The 12,425-nt window shown below is 44.0% G+C and overlaps 1 protein-coding gene across 5 annotated transcripts in view; it reads left to right on the forward strand.

Moving 5' to 3' along the window:
* METTL25B (methyltransferase like 25B) overlaps positions 1-12,425 on the forward strand; it is a 65,402-nt gene that overhangs the window by 18,603 nt on the left and 34,374 nt on the right. For 4 of the 5 annotated variants that reach the window (XR_016315266.1, XM_089692098.1, XM_089692095.1 and 1 more), the window contains exons 3-4: positions 5,159-5,270; positions 10,117-10,238. Coding sequence is in view for 4 of the 5 variants with exons in the window: in XM_089692098.1 (XP_089548224.1) it covers positions 5,160-5,270; positions 10,117-10,238 (233 nt within the window). In the remaining variant the exon portion in view is untranslated. The remainder of the gene's footprint in view (positions 1-5,158; positions 5,271-10,116; positions 10,239-12,425) is intronic. The other variant, XM_089692097.1, reaches the window with a different exon arrangement.

Raw genomic sequence — 12,425 nt, forward strand, 5'->3', positions numbered from 1 at the left:
GAGCAACAGATCATCTAGATAACCTATGACTGATATCCCCGAGTTTGTGAAAACTCTGGGAGCCGTGGCCAGCCCAAAGCATCAGGCACGCATGTACGGATGAGGCCTAAGCATCAGGCACGCATGTACGGATGAGGCCTAAGCATCAGGCACGCATGTACGGATGAGGCCTAAGCATCAGGCATGAATGCATGTATAAATGTCATTTATTTAATATACAGTTCACAAAACTATGCAGGTATGCACGCAATAATGTAATACAATGCTGCAACTGCCCCATTTTCTAGAAGTGTATGGTTTGAAAGAACTGCGTCAAAATTAAATGCATTTAGTTCCATGCTAGGCAAACACATATGTATCATATATCATATGTATCAATCACAGCCTCCATGCTGCTTCAGTGCAGCTAAAATGTAAACTCTTGCAGATCAAATGCAAGCTACTCTGTAGACTCAACTCCTCTAAGTATACTGATACCCCTGTAGGGGTATATCAAAAAACAGTTGTACAAGCCCCCCCGGGACTATTCAGGCTAATGCAGTGTATAATCATGTCCTGTCTGGTCTTGCGACTCCCCCAAAGGAAATGCACACCATCACCCAGCCATAGACTGCTCCATTTCTCTGCTACCTCTCAGGAGCCTCACAAACCGCCAGCCACATGGTAACACAAGCTAAAATGGCCGCCCATCTACTTCTGCCTCCACCTCATCAGTGTAGGCTATAAAGAGTGCCCCCATGACCTTTAGTGGCTGGAGGAGAAATGGTAGCCCAATACTCCTTTTGAGACATACACAGCATTGCCTGGGCAGACCAACAGCACACTGCCCCTAGTGGCGACCGGGAGAATGACCAAACAGTCAAATTTTTCAAAGAAATACTGCAATTGTAAACTTACCATTCCCACCACAGGACCCTGGATCATAACAGGAGTCCAACCTTCACCCATCACGGCGGGCTTTGTCATGCAGACCTTCAAGGACTCGGTCCCCATAATGTGGTGCCACTGCCTCGGACCTGTACAGCACCCCACCAGAAAGCACCTTGGTCAGTATTATACTGCACAGAGTTCCGTTATGCAGGGTCCAGCGCTGTAAGGCTGCATTACAGGCAAAACCCCTAGGATTCTTCTCCTTATCTTGCGAGGCTTGGGTACCATCCATATTGGCTAACAGCTTTCCGAATGGATCCGATTAAAGCCCCTGATTATCTAATGGAACCATTCTGAACCTTTAGGTATTCTCCTAGAGCGGATGCAACTCTTTCAGTGATCATCCACCTTACAGACACTGGTAAAAAAAACTGAAGTAGTTCCTGTGTAGAAGGGGTTATTTAGGGGAGGACTTCCTCTCTCTGATTGGTCGACCAGTGTCCATTCACCTATAGGTGGCATATAACCCACATAGTCATGAATAGCCTGCTCTGTGTCCCTTGATGTACAATAAAGAAAATGGCCTGATCATAAAGGGGGGTAAAACCTTCTGGAGCTCAATTGCTAAATAAATAATCATTTTAGTCCTGCAGACTATATAAAACCCCCAAAACACATATATTTTCTGAAAATGGATACCCTGGAGAATAAAATGGTGGTAGTTCCAATTTTATATGTCACAAAGTAATGCTACCTCAAGCACAACATTTCAGTAAAAAATACGATATAGTTAATTTCAGGGCACACAAACGCAATTATAATACCCAATTTTTTGGTAAAATATAAAAGACGAGGTTCCACCGAGTAAATAGATACCAGACATGTCAAGCTTTAAAATTGCATGTGCCCGTAAAACAAAATTCGATACCCTATATTTTCCAAAGGCGAAATATTAAAGGCCCCTACAGGTCACCATTTAGAGGTAACAGTGAATACTGAGCCTAGAATTATTGCTCTTGCTACAGCATGTGCGGCGATGTGCAAACGTGTGTAGTGCAAGTGATGTTTTCATATGAGTGTGCCCTGACAGCTGCACTTGCGTTCATGTGTGCATTTATGTAGGGCCGGGGCAGGCAAAAAAAATTTTGTCTGGGGCATAAAGTGCATGGCTATAACTTTATTTTTTGACATTTTTTTTTTTGTTACATTCACTAAAATTTAGTTGCAGACATCAGAGACCTAATGTTGCACCTGCCTTCCATTGAAGCAAATGTAGCACAGATCACGCTACATTAGCTTCTTCTTTGTCCACAACATTGCTTCTGGGTTCACTCTAGCAAGGGGAAAGCAGATGTTCACCTGACTCCCTCCCCTCCACCCAACAACACCGTATGCAAAATGACTTTTTCTGCAATGTGGAAGACAGTTCATTTCTCATCCAAGAAGCTTTTCACCTTTTGAAAACATTTCATAAATGCACCAACAATGATACATGAAAACACGTGCTCAAAAACCGTAACGTACGCATATGTCACCGTAGTGCTAAGGATTCGGTGAGATCTCAAGGTGATGTAGTTCAGATGTCGACTGCATTTGTGATTGGTAAGCTGGCTCATTACCAAACCTACATGTATTGATAATAAAACCAAAATTTCAAGTCTTAAGAGTTACTCGCCACTAGTTGCCCTACCCTGCCCCGCCCCTAATTCCGCCTCAACACACCCTCGTAAATTCTATTGAAATGACACTATTAAATGTTTTTTGCAGAATAAAGTTACAAAAATAAATATTATCAACAACAACTTTAACGATATCAACATATAGCAATCTAAACATAAAAGGAAAATTCAGTTCACACACCCCAGCCATGTCTTCTGCCCCCCTTTACACACCCCACACCCTACAGTCATGTCCTCTACCCCCCTTTACGCAACCCCACCCCCTACAGCCATGTCCTCTACCCCCCCTTTACACGCCCCACCCCCACAGCCATGTCCTCTACCCCCCTTCACACCTCCCAGGACACATTGGGTAGATTGGTGCGTGCACTTACTGGCTTTGCCCTCCTTTGGCCTCTGCAGCAGCTTCTGCACCATGCCTAGATCCTCATCCTTGACAGCCTGGAGCAGCTCCTGGTCCACGGTGCTGCACCCTAGGGGAGGACAGTCCTGGGTACTGGAGAAGAAAGGCAGATCCTGGAAGATCTTATTGGTCCTCCCATCCCCAGCATCCTTCCCTGGAGAGGAGGACGGGGAGATGGGGACAACAGGTCAGAGGAGCTTCTGGGCGGAGAGCACTCCATCAACTGGAAGGAGCCAGGAACACCTGGGGGCAACCATCATACTCGGAAGCCGGGCTGGGGGAGCATGGGTGCTGGGGTGAGACCGGGGGAGGAGCCAGGAACACCTGGGGTGGCCACCATACTCAAGGGCCAGGCAGGGGAAGCGGGGCCGTTGGGAGGAGCCAGCAATATTCTGGGAGCAATCACCTACTTGGGAGCCAGGACAGGGAGATGGGGCCTGCCAGGAGGAGCCAGGAACATTCTGGGGGCAATCACCTACTCGGGAGGCAGGGCCACCAGGATGAGCCAGGGCAGGAGAGCTGGGTGAGTAGAGTGAACACACTCGCCCCCATGTTATTTCTGCTCGCCAAATGCGAGCAGGCGAGTGGAAATTTTGAGGCCTGATAAAATCAATACAGTAGAAAAACCCTCTTAGCAATGGGACTTTTAAGGCACACATTAAACCAAAAAAGTTATAAAGAATAATAGTTTAAAGAAAAAACTTGTTTTATGTATACAGTATTGTAAAAGGCATAAAGTTACAAAATATGGCGGTGTCACCAAACTTGGTTTTACAGTAGTTGAAGGAAAATGAGTCATGCATGTATTTGTACTTGACGCGTTTCGAGACCAATCGTAATCTCTTCAGAAGTACTCCAAAAGCATGACACCTATGATAAACATATCATTATGTATCAAATCTTTACATAGCTCTAGCACAAAACAGTGTAATTACAGTCTCAAAGCATAATTTTACAATTACATAGCCCCAGGTGGGGGCAGAGGGTGTGAGAAAACCGCCAAGATTAAAATCATTAGTCAGGTGAGTGTAGCCGATGACTCCACAATCCTCTCATACCGGGAGTGAAGAAAGAAAAAGACAGAAGAAAACAACCGTCGCTGTATTCGTCTCCTGGAGGAGAACCTCCAAAGCCACCAAGGGGCGACCAAGTGGGACACCTGATTCCCAGTATTAGTCTAGGTCAGGGGTAGGCAACCTGAAAGCCGCAGGACTACAAATTCCATCATGCCTCTGCAAGTCATAGCTGTAACTCAGTTTTGTAATCTTTGCAATGCCTCATGGGAAATGTAGTTCCACAACAGCTAGAGAGCCACAGGTTGCCTACCCCTGGTCTAGGTAGTACTGTGTAAACAAATTGTAATGCTACACATATACCAAAAAAGTGGTGAAGCTAGGAAGGATAGGAGCACTTACTAGGGGTACATACAGTGAAGGAAATAAGTATTTGATCCCCTGCTGATTTTGAATGTCCACGCACAAAGAAATGATCAGTCTAAAAATTGAAAATCTGTGGAGGGAGCTGAAAGTTCGAGTTGCCAAACATCAGCCACCAAACCTTAAAGACTTGGAGAGGATCTGCCAAGAGGAGTGGGCCAAAATCCCTCCTGAGATGTGTGCAAACCTGCGGGCCAACTCCAGGAAACGTCTGACCTCTGTGATTGCCAACAAGGGATTTACCACCAAGTACTAAGTCATGTTTTGTGAAGGGGATCAAATACTTATTTCCCTCATGAACATGCAGATCAGTCATCATTTGTTAGACATGCATTTCTTTTGAATTTTTTGTTGCTATTCTGTCTCTCGGTGTTACAATACACCTACCATTCGATTTTTAGACCGATCGTTTCTTTGTGAGTGGGCAAACATTCAAAATCAGCGGGGGATCAAATACTTATTTCCTTCACTGTAAGTGGCATTTAATATGGGTAAGTGATGATTTGGCATCCAAATCCCAAAAACAGAAAACCTTTTGATTTTATAAGCCTGTAACAGACACAGATGGTATTGTCCAGGCAGAGGCATAAAAGGCTATTCGTATAGCAAGAAGGTTCGAAAAATGATTCAAAAGGGTATATAACTTACCAGGTCTAATTAGACAGTGTGTCCCCATGGCTGCACAAGCAGTGTATGAGCTCTCATGGTGGTGTTTATATACCCCCAGTTGGACTTAGAAGTGCTCCAATGTTTTCCATTTCTTCTCATAGCATGAAACGTCATCGTACATTGCAGGAATCCCTGGAGAGAAATAAACGGCACGCTGCGAATATTACCCGGGTCCTCTCCATCTATGGCTATATCACCGACTCCTATATTATTGTAAGTAGAAGGAGGAATAGGATGAGAATGCACTCACCTTCATACTTACTCCACTTCATTCACACTATACATATATATATATACAGTTACAAGAAAAAGTATGTGAACCCCTTGCGATTACGTGGAGTTTTGCATGAATTGGGCATAAAATGTGCTCTGAACGTCATCTAAGTCACAACAATAGAAGAACACAGTCTGCTGAACATAATACTACACAAACAGATGTTGCCATGGTTTAATTGCACATAACATGTAAACATTCACAGTGCAGGGAGGAAAAAGTATGTGAACCTTTGGACTTAATAACTGGTTGACCCTCCTTTGGCAGCAATAACCTCAACCAAACGTTTCCTGTAGTTGCAGATCAGACCTGCACAACGATCTGGAGTCATTTTGGACCACTCCTCTTCACAAAACTGTTTCAGTGTAGCGATATTCTTGGGATGTCTGGTGTGAATCGCTCTCTTAAGGTCATGCCACAGCATTTCAATGGGGTTGAGGTCAGGACTCTGACTGGGCCACTCCAGAAGGCGTATATATATACAGAGAGCCCTCACCTCCGTATGCTTACTGTGCTCCATTCACTATATACAGTGCTTTTGTTTTATAGAACATTTGTTCGGCTCATTACATGACAGTAAGGTTACTAATAGAATTTAGATGACAACATCTTCAGTTTTACTCAGATGAGTTGATGCAAAAATGAATCCACCCCACAACAAGCACTCCTCCATCTAGTATTTTATATGACCTCCATGATTTGTAAGGACAGCACCAAGTCTTCTAGGCATGGAATGAACAAGTTGGCGACATATTGTAACATCGATCTTTTTCCATTCTTCAAGAACGACCTCTTTCAGAGCCTGGATGCTGGATGGAGAGTGATGCTCAACTTGTCTCTTCAGAATTCCCCATAGGTAATCGATTGGGTTCAGATCAGGAGATATACTTGGCCACTGAATCGCTTTCACTCTGTACTTCTTCAGAAATGCAACAGTGGCCTTAGATGTGTGTTTTGGATCATTGTCATGTTGGAAAAGTGCAGGATGACCAAGGGCACGGAGTGATAGGGGCATCTTCTCTTTCAATATAGAGCAGTACATCTGTGAATTCATGACACCATCAATGAAATGCAGCTCCTCGATACCAGCAGCACTCATGCAGCCCCACAGAAGAACACTGCCTCCACCATGTTTCACAGTAGGCACCATGCATTTTTCTTTGTACTCCTCACCTTGCAGTTTTAAAGCCATCAGTTCCAAAAACATTTATCTTGGTCTCATCACTCCAGAGAACAGAGTCCCAGTAGTCTTCTTTTTCAGCATGGGCACTGGCAAATTCTAGGCGGGCTTTTTTGAGCATGGGCTTTATGAGAGGCTTCCTTCGTGGATGACACCCATGCATTCCATTCCTCTGCAGTGTCTGCCGTATTGTGTACCGGGAAACAATCACCCCAGTTTGGTTTTTACACTTCTTTAGCTAACTGCAGTGAACTTGCATGGCGATTTTCTTCAACCCTTCTGATCGGAAGACTCTCCTGTCGAGGTGTTAACTTCCATGAACGGCCTGGACATCTCTGTGAGATGGTTGCAATTCCATCTTTGTTAAATTTTTGTATCACTTTTGCTCCAGTATTCTGACTGATAAGTAAAGCTTTGCTGATCTTCTTGTAGCCTTCACCTTTCTTGTGTAAAGAAATTATTTTCTTTCTCAGGCCTTGTGACATTTCTCTTCCATGTGGTGCCATTGCTGACAGCATGAAATGGGAGGGGTTTTCTTTATTAAGTAACGCCCTTTGATAATCAACTGTCTGCTGGACACCTGTTTAATGAATAATTAGACTCACCTGGAGTTGAATTCTTGTTCATTAGGATTTTGTTGGCTAAAATTTAGCTTTGCTCATAAGACTTTCATTGGGGTGTGTTCATTTTTGCAACATAGTCTTGGATGAATGTGTTAGGAAATACTTTTTTGTGCACAAATTAACAAATCTTGTTTGCAATCAATGGCCGGCCTTTGTGGGAGGATGTTGTAGCATAGTGTCCCATAGAAAATGTGGATTCTGAGAGGAAAATAAAGGCCTGTTGGGGTGTACTAATTTATGCTGAGCACTGTACAGAGAGCCCTCCCCTCCATATACATACTGTACATCATCCACTGTATACAGAGAGCCCTCCCCTCCATATACATACTGTACATCATTCACTGTATACAGAGAGCCCTCCCCTCCATACACATACTGTACATCATCCACTATATACAGAGAGCCCTCCCCTCCATACACATACTGTACATCATCCACTATATACAGAGAGCCCTCCCCTCCATACACATACTGTACATCATTCACTATATACAGAGAGCCCTCCATACACATACTGTACATCATTCACTATATACAGAGAGCCCTCCCCTCCATACACATACTGTACATCATCCACTATATACAGAGAGCCCTCCCCTCCATACACATACTGTACATCATCCACTATATACAGAGAGCCCTCCCCTCCATACACATACTGTACATCATTCACTATATACAGAGAGCCCTCCCCTCCATACACATACTGTACATCATTCACTATATACAGAGAGCCCTCCCCTCCATACACATACTGTACATCATTCACTATATACAGAGAGCCCTCCCCTCCATACACATACTGTACATCATCCACTATATACAGAGAGCCCTCCCCTCCATACACATACTGTACATCATCCACTATATACAGAGAGCCCTCCCCTCCATACACATACTGTACATCATTCACTATATACAGAGAGCCCTCCCCTCCATACACATACTGTACATCATCCACTATATACAGAGAGCCCTCCCCTCCATACACATACTGTACATCATCCACTATATACAGAGAGCCCTCCCCTCCATACACATACTGTACATCATTCACTACATACAGAGAGCCCTCCCCTCCATACACATACTGTACATCATTCACTATATACAGAGAGCCCTCCCCTCCATACACATACTGTACATCATTCACTATATACAGAGAGCCCTCCCTTCCATACACATACTGTACATCATCCACTATATACAGAGAGCCCTCCCCTCCATACACATACTGTACATCATTCACCGTATACAGAGAGCCCTCCCCTCCATACACATACTGTACATCATTCACTGTATACAGAGAGCCCTCCCCTCCATACACATACTGTACATCATTCACTGTATGCAGAGAGCCCTCCCCTCCATACACATACTGTACATCAGTGATTATATACAGAGAGCCCTCCCCTCCATACACATACTGTACATCATTCACTATATACAGAGAGCCCTCCCCTCCATACACATACTGTACATCATTCACTGTATACAGAGAGCCCTCCCCTCCATACACATACTGTACATCATTCACTATATACAGAGAGCCCTCCCCCCCATATACATACTGTACATCATGCACTATATACAGAGAGCCCTCCCCTCCATATACATACTGTACATCATTCACTGTATACAGAGAGCCCTCCCCTCCATACACATACTGTACATCATTCACTGTATACAGAGAGCCCTCCCCTCCATACACATACTGTACATCAGTGATTATATACAGAGAGCCCTCCCCTCCATACACATACTGTACATCATTCACTGTATGCAGAGAGCCCTCGCCTCCATATACATACTGTACATCATTCACTATATACAGAGAGCCCTCCCCTCCATATACATACTGTACATCATTCACTATATACAGAGAGCCCTCCCCTCCATATACATACTGTACATCATTCACTATATACAGAGAGGCCTCCCCTCCATACACATACTGTACATCATTCACTATATACAGAGCCCTCCCCTCCATACACATACTGTACATCATCCACTATATACAGAGAGCCCTCCCCTCCATACACATACTGTACATCATTCACTATATACAGAGAGCCCTCCCCTCCATATACATACTGTACATCATTCACTATATACAGAGAGCCCTCGCCTCCATATACATACTGTACATCATTCACTATATACAGAGAGCCCTCCCCTCCATATACATACTGTACATCAGTGATTATATACAGAGAGCCCTCCCCTCCATATACATACTGTACATCATCACTGTATGCAGAGAGCCCTCGCCTCCATATACATACTGTACATCATTCACTATATACAGAGAGCCCTCCCCTCCATATACAGTACATAGATCTACCTATTCACATAGGACATTGTATTATTTATTCTTTACAGGTATTCATATAGTGCTGACAATTGACACAATTCTTTATATATTGTACATTCACATACCCCCAAGGAGCTTACAATCTAAGGTTCCTATCTCACATCAGTACATACACCCCACTTTCTAAGGCCAATTAACTAGCGAGTGGAAACTAGAGTACCTGAAGGAAACCAACACAGGCCCAGGGAGAACATGCAAACTCCATGCAGATAGTGCCCTGGCCAGGGTCTCAGTCTGATGGCCCCCAGAGCAGAAAGACTGGTCTCCGTCTAATATGAGCTATACCCCTCTTCACAGGAAGCTAATGCCACTTTGGGCTCCAAAACTCAGCGCTTTCTCTAAGAACTTTTCCAATATTTTTCACTGTAAATATTCAGAAACCAGGACAAACCTCCTCTCCCAGTGTTCATATACATGAGCCGCCTTTCTTTAGGCCCTATGTGCAGCCATCATTTTCATTCATCACGTCCACCATGTTGTTGGAGGTCTTTCCTCTCCCCATGGCAGGATGGCTCTCCTTTGAATTGCCGGCATTTTTGTGCAATATCTTCCTCCAGACTGAGCCTAATTAACAAATTTTCTTCCTCTTTTCTCGCCCATTTCAGGAGTTTTTCACTGACAACCTATGGGAGTCGCTCCCGGAATCTTGGAGGGTTGTGTTGTCAGACCTGCCTGCTCCAAAGCTGGCTGAGCAGCTTCTGTCTAATGCAAACTCAGCAGAAGTCCGGTAAGTGGATTTTTTTTATAACCCCCTTCCTGCATCCATTTAACTGAGCTATTACACCCAGAGGGGTGGGAAAGTCTGCCTGATCACATAACCACTGTGATTGGCTAGCACAGCAGGATCAGCTCCTAAACATGTGACTACTTTGACAGCGAATGACAGTGATTTTGTGATCAGGCAGGCCTTCCAGCCCTATGGGTCTAATAGCCCAGTATAATTGATGCAGTAAGGGGTTTAAAAAACCAGTGAGAAATTCAAAAATGGAAAAATGTGACATTCACTCAATACAGTAAAATCACATAGTATAACATTCCTGTATCAAACCATTTCACATACATTTTGTCCCGAGTGCTTTGTCTGGCGCCCTGCCTGCATTTTTACTGTTCTTTCTGCCTGGAAACTGAGAAACGTCCATGGCGTCCAAAAAGCGTCCCTTTAGGTCAGACGCGGTTTTAGACCGGCTAGAGAACAGCGATAGTAAATCAGAACCACTTGCAGAATTGAGTGATAATGATTAGTGGGGGAAATTCCTCATCAGACACTGAAAACGATTCTGCGACTGAGCTCAGCGATGTGCAAACTTGGCGCTATATTTCAAATTTCAGTGCTTTTGGTTTGATTATATTATTGAATTAAATTTATTATTATTATATTATTATTTTTTATGATTATTTATTATAATTTATGATTTTGTGTTTTAAGTTTTATCCTCCCCGGGATGTTTACTAGACTCTTGTTTGGACAGATTTCAGTGAGTTATTCCTAAGAATTACAGACCTACAATAAAAAAGCGACATATTTCCATGCAAAAAAAGTACCACTTTGAGCACAGAAATATAGACATAATCAGACCGCTAGGGAGGTTAACGCCCACCCTTCTTGCCGCTGCACATATGCGTGCCATGGGTGGCAAGAGGTTAAAGATCTTGCTACCAAATAAAGGGTACCCATAGTGTACATTTCCAGAAAAACTTTTAAAATTCTGATTGCTGTTCAGAGACGCATGAACGTCTTCATACAAAAAGTACACATCACACAATATACAGTATCTCACAGAAGTGAGTCCACCCCTCACATTTTTGTAAATATTTGGTTCTATCTTTCCATGTGACAACACTGAAGAAATGACACTTTGCTACAATGTGACGTAGTCAGTGTACAGCTTGTATAACATGTAAATTTGCTGTCCCCTCAAAATAACTCAACACACCGCCAATAATGTCTAAAGCGCTGGCAACAAAAGTGAGTCCACCCCTAAGTGACATTGTGTAAATTGGGCCCAATTAGTCATTTTCCCTCCCCCGGTGTCATGTGACTCGTTAGTGTTACAAGGTTTCAGGTGTGAATGGGGTGCAGGTGTGTTACATTTGGTGTTATCGCTCTCACTTTCTCTTACTGGTCACTGGAAGTTCAACATGGCACCTCATGGCAAAGAAATCTCTGAGGATCTGAAAAAAAGAATTGTTGCTCTACATAAAGATGGCCTAGGCTATAAGAAGTTTGCCAAGACCCTGAAACTGAGCTGCAGCACGATGGCCAAGACCATACAGCGGTATAACAGGACAGGTTCCACTCAGAATAGGCCTTGCTATGGTCGACCAAAGCTGTTGAGTGCACATGTTCAGCGTCATATCCAGAGGTTGTCTTTGGGAAATAGACGTTTGAGTGCTGCCAGCATTGCTGCAGATGGTGAAGGGGTGGGGGGGTCAGCCTGTCAGTGCTCAGACCATACGCCGCACACTGCATCAAATTGGTCTGCATGGCTGTCGTCCCAGAAGGAAGCCTCTTCTAAAGATGATGCAGAAGAAAACCTGCAAACAGTTTGCTGATGACAAGCAGACTAAGGACATGGATTACTGGAACCATGTCCTGTGGTCTGATGACACCAAGATCAACTGATTTGGTTCAGATGGTGTGTGACGGCAACCAGGTGAGGAGTACAAAGACAAGTGTGTCTTGCCTACAGTCAAGCATGGTGGTGGGAGTGTCATGGTCTGGGGCTGCATGAGTGCTGCCGGCACCGGGGAGCTACAGTTCATTGAGGGAACCATGAATTCCAACATGTACTGTGACATACTGAGCAGAGCATGATCCCCTCCCTTCAGAGACTGGGCCGCAGGGCAATATTCCAACATGATAACGACCCCAAACACACCTACAAGACCACCACTGCCTTGCTAAAGAAGCTGA

The sequence above is a fragment of the Staurois parvus genome, unplaced genomic scaffold (genome assembly GCF_062004578.1).
Source record: "Staurois parvus isolate SC_StPar_1 unplaced genomic scaffold, SC_StPar_1.0 ptg000575l, whole genome shotgun sequence".
NCBI classification, from domain to species: Eukaryota; Metazoa; Chordata; class Amphibia; order Anura; family Ranidae; genus Staurois; species Staurois parvus.